This window comes from Branchiostoma floridae, chromosome 18, assembly GCF_000003815.2.
Source record: "Branchiostoma floridae strain S238N-H82 chromosome 18, Bfl_VNyyK, whole genome shotgun sequence".
NCBI classification, from domain to species: Eukaryota; Metazoa; Chordata; class Leptocardii; order Amphioxiformes; family Branchiostomatidae; genus Branchiostoma; species Branchiostoma floridae.
The window spans coordinates 4,027,738-4,032,232 of NC_049996.1; the positions used below are offsets into that span (position 1 = coordinate 4,027,738).

A 4,495-nucleotide genomic window follows, 5' to 3' on the forward strand; every position below is an offset into this window, starting at 1 on the left:
ATACCGTAACATAGCGGAACAACACAAAACCACAAGATACATGTTAGAACAATGTCACAAATTTATTATTTTTTGATGATTTTTATTAAATATATTAGATTTCTTGTCACAGAAAACTGAGCATCATTCTAAATTTACAACTCTATTATAATTATACCATAGTTGATCACCTAATGAAAGAAACATATCACTAACTTAATAAGCTTTTGTTATGGTGACCTAAGATTTCTTCTACTTTTTACAAGAACGGGAGAAATTAATAAGATGTATTTCTCATGTAATGCTTGAAATGTGTTCAGCTACGTAACTTAATTAATTATTGTATGAAACGGCAATTCAGCCAAATGTGCTGCTACAGCTTTTGTTATTCAATAAATCATTTCTTTCTAACTGTGCATATTCCCAGCTCTTTGTTTTATTTCAATAATTCATTTCTTTCTAACTGTGCATATTCCCAGCTCTTTGTTTTATTTCAATAATTCATTTCTTTCTAACTGTGCATATTACCAGCTCTTTGTTTTATTTTGGTCTCAACCTAAATATCAACGTACGACAATAGCTAAAGATGATAAGATAATTGGGCAAGTAACGTTAGCAACTTACAATCAAAACAGTTGATTGAGCAAAGAAATTACATTCAAAATATATATTAAGAACGGTATAATTCTAAAATGAATACGAAATAGAAAGCAAATTATGAAATATAAAATCAATATATTTTATTCATAAATGTTTAATAATGAAATGAAAATGAAAAAAAAGAAAATAGCGGATGCATCAAAGATGGCATCATCATTAGGATGACGTGGTGGTGTAATTTCCTGGCATCTGTAATTAAAGAAAAACATTTGTTATTATATTAATTTCCTGGATACTCTTTCCGGGAAAATATAAAGAGATTATGCAGAATAGATAGTCGGTAGAGGTGATTTACATATTATAATCTGTTTTGTCTGCCCGATCATTTAATATAATAAATTAGTCAAGGAAAGATATAAAAGACACAGTGGAGTTTTTTAAACGAAAACTTATGAAAGCCCCCCCCCCCCCCAGCATCATAGATAAATATGATAGAAATGCTGCCATAAACTTGCATAAAATTCCTCCTGTTCCGTCTAAACATTAAGTATAACTTATTATTAGTATTAGCATATAGAAATATAAGTATACTTTGTGTAAACATTGACGGATACGGAAGTCTCGTACCCAGTGCTTCCATTCAGTAACGATCTTGTAGAACTCCTCCCCAGGGCAGGTTCTGGGAAGAACTTGGCGATGTCCGTACAGGGTGTAGTTAGACATCAACTTGTTCCTACAAAAAATCAAAATGTAGATATCATCTTAATTTTGCAATCTTGTCATTCACAAATTGTCTTTCTGAAGCAACTCTTCAACTAATTTTCAGTTCAATTATATGAAAAAAGAAAGCGATTTAGCCAACAAACTGAGAATTTATTTTATTTTGGGGAAGCAACAGTCAGTACACTTTATTCATTCATTCATTCATTCAATTATTCAGTCATTTATTCAAGCATTCAATTTTACAGTCATTCACTCTTTCACTCATTCATGTATTAAAATATCCATCTATTTATTTATCCATCCATCCATCCATCCATCCACGCATGCCTTTTTAATTTTTCGTTCATTACTTATTCGATTATTCAATTTTTAATCCATAAATTTGATTATCAATTCATTCAATCATCCACTCAATCATTCATTCCTTCATTCAACAATTAGCTCATTCATATGTTCATTCATTGATTCATCATTCATTTATGAATTCATTCCATTGCAACTACCTCTCAACAGAAAGCTGAATCAGCATTTTCCCTGCCGTTATGGCCTTCTCTGGTGGAAGCTTGTCAGTGAAATTTCCGATGAAACAAATTCCTGTTCAGACAGTTTACAAATCTTTAGTTATTCATAGCATCTTATATCTTTATAACCTAATATTAGCACAATTTTGAACACATTCTGCTACGTTTGTATCACTCAGATGTAGAGATTCTATGTGCCTTGTCAGCGTTTGACCCAAGTAAGGCTAGGGTCGTCAGGGTTTTTTTTGAGGACCTAAAACTTGCACAAAACAATTGAGATTCGTATAAGGTGCGTAATTTGCGTACGACTGCGTATTAGAAATATCAAAATAGACGTCATATACCATAAGGCTAACGTCACGTTTCCAAAGCGGGGCCCGGCCGGGCTGTAAAAATGAAAAATAAAAAGATGTATCTATTACGTAAAACTACACACAAATATTGCCCACGACTATTCTCTTTACTTCTTGCGTACTTTGGTGTATTTTATATCATACGTTTGGTTCCTGAAAGCTGTCCGGCCTGGCCCCGGTTTGGAAATGTAACGTAGGCCTTACCGATCGATCGGCCGTTCCACTTAGCCCCCGCATGGGCGCCCTTCGTGTCCCAACCCCGCCCCTCAAACACGTCTCCGTTCCCGCCGACCAAGAAGTTGTAGCCGATGTCATCCCATCCTTGGGTGTCCATGTGGAGTCTCTAAACATAAACACCGGGAATGATTTAATCATGACCGCCAAAATTTGGGACCAAATCCCTGCCCATAACGACCGCATCATTTTCAAATCTTGAGGTGTCATCGATTTTTAATATTTTAGTCCGATTTTGTGCCGAAGTTGGCCAGTTTGCGTCGGATTTTGACTACCATTAAAGATGGCGGCGGATGCACGTGCGTGTACTTGCTATTTGCCATTAAACACAACGGAAACCATTTAAGGTATGAATCGGGCATGTTGTGAGTCGATACTCTTTTAATCGACCACCTGACCAAATCGACCGATTTTGCCCGGTCCCACGGGTAGACGTTTTGTGCAGGTTTGACTGTTTATAAATGGATTGATGAATGAATGAATGAATATTTATTACGTGTCTTGCGACCACACGTCACCCAGCCCACGTGGGCTTATAAGACACAGAAACAAAGAGACAAACAACAAAACATAACAGAAACTGAGAAATTTAAATCAGACATAACGTAAGTTTTAAACAATAGTAAATGTATATAAATGTGTCTTAGTAAAAATAAACAGTCTGAGAGCAGTAGTTAGCATGAAAGTTCATCTGTGTTGGTAGAATACATTGTAGAAATTGCTAAACTTTCTTTCCAACACGAATTGATATAGGGATTTTTCGGTCAAACTCCGTCGACCTTGTTCACAGAATGACCCTCTCTATCTCCAGCAGTGACGTCAGGAACATGCCACATTTGCAAGAGGGGGTCATAAGTATCAGAAAGTCTATGTCGCCCCCGTCTCTGTTGCGTCTCCGAGACATTCAATTTCGTAGCTATTCTATAATAGTAAGAAGGACCTGAGTGTGTGGCGAGAGACGAAATGATACAGGCTTCCCTACTTCGGCACAAACGAAACGTCCCGCTTTGACTTTCCAGAGTCCTTGAACCGATCATGCCAGTATAAACCGCTGCTCCAGGGTAAAAACGACAAGTGAATACTGAGGCACCGGGTCAGATCCCACAGAGGATTGCAGAAAACCATCGCGCTGTCGAACTTACAAGTGGAATTGCGAACAAAACAATCTCTATTGCAAACTCATGCCCGAAGGCTAATTGCAAAAATACATGTATGAAAGTACCATGATGATAGTGATACAATAACAAAGTGGACATTAAGTGAAATAGGGGTCATCAACTAGTGATACTTCTAATCTAAAATGAATACTATTGGGTTTGATTTCTTTTCCGTATACAGTGGAGGATGAAATTCCCGACATTTTGGGAGACATATGCATTGGGTGGTGCTAACAGGAAGACAGTTTTTTGTAGTTCGGTACGATGTGCAAAGCTGGGGAAAATTTTGTTGACTAGTTTAAATAGTAGTGGTTAAAGGAGACGACCCTGCAACTAGGTTCTTCCAAGATCAATACCTTCGCCAAGAAGGTTATCTTTTGTGTTTCTGTACGTAGAAAGCTTAACCCGAGAAGCTTTGGATGTATATTTGGTTAGTTACGGGTAGAAGTCGGGAAAACGAAGGTCAAGTTTAATAATGGGCCTTCTGTTGGCTGTTTAAGGTGCTGCAGTAGAAATTCCGGTTTCGATATCGCGTGTTCTTGCCATGCCGTGGTCATGTGGTTTTATTTTTCTTCAAATCTACTTTTTGGGACGAGAGCACCCATGATGCGTTGCGGTGTTTTTATAGAATTGTTTTCCAGGAAGGTCATTGCCCACGATGTCACGTGGCTCAATTTAGAGCCCAGAAATAAAACGTCCGAGCGCGTCGTGGAATAATCATTGCCCGCCACCATTATACTCTCCCGCCAAACACAAGACTAATGGCTCCGCGTGCTGTGGAGGAAAGGAGCCGGTCCAAAAATAGGAATATCATTTTCTCCGCTGCCAATTTCACGCACTGACGGACGCTCTTGGTGCATACGATGTGCGTCATCAAACGGAATACTGTAAATGCATTTGAGTTCGCGGGGATTTAATTCCGCGGAGC

The 4,495-nt window shown here is 37.9% G+C and overlaps 1 protein-coding gene across 1 annotated transcript in view; it reads right to left on the reverse strand.

The window, feature by feature from the left end:
* Positions 1–218: 218 nt before the first annotated feature.
* The window catches only part of LOC118406003 (peptidoglycan-recognition protein SC1a-like), a 10,173-nt gene continuing 5,896 nt past the window's right edge, over positions 219–4,495 (reverse strand). The window contains exons 7-10 of the mRNA XM_035805858.1: positions 2,381–2,519; positions 1,806–1,896; positions 1,207–1,312; positions 219–828 (exon numbers count right to left, since the gene is read on the reverse strand). Of these exons, the coding sequence (XP_035661751.1) occupies positions 796–828; positions 1,207–1,312; positions 1,806–1,896; positions 2,381–2,519 (369 nt within the window). The 3' untranslated portion in view covers positions 219–795. The remainder of the gene's footprint in view (positions 829–1,206; positions 1,313–1,805; positions 1,897–2,380; positions 2,520–4,495) is intronic.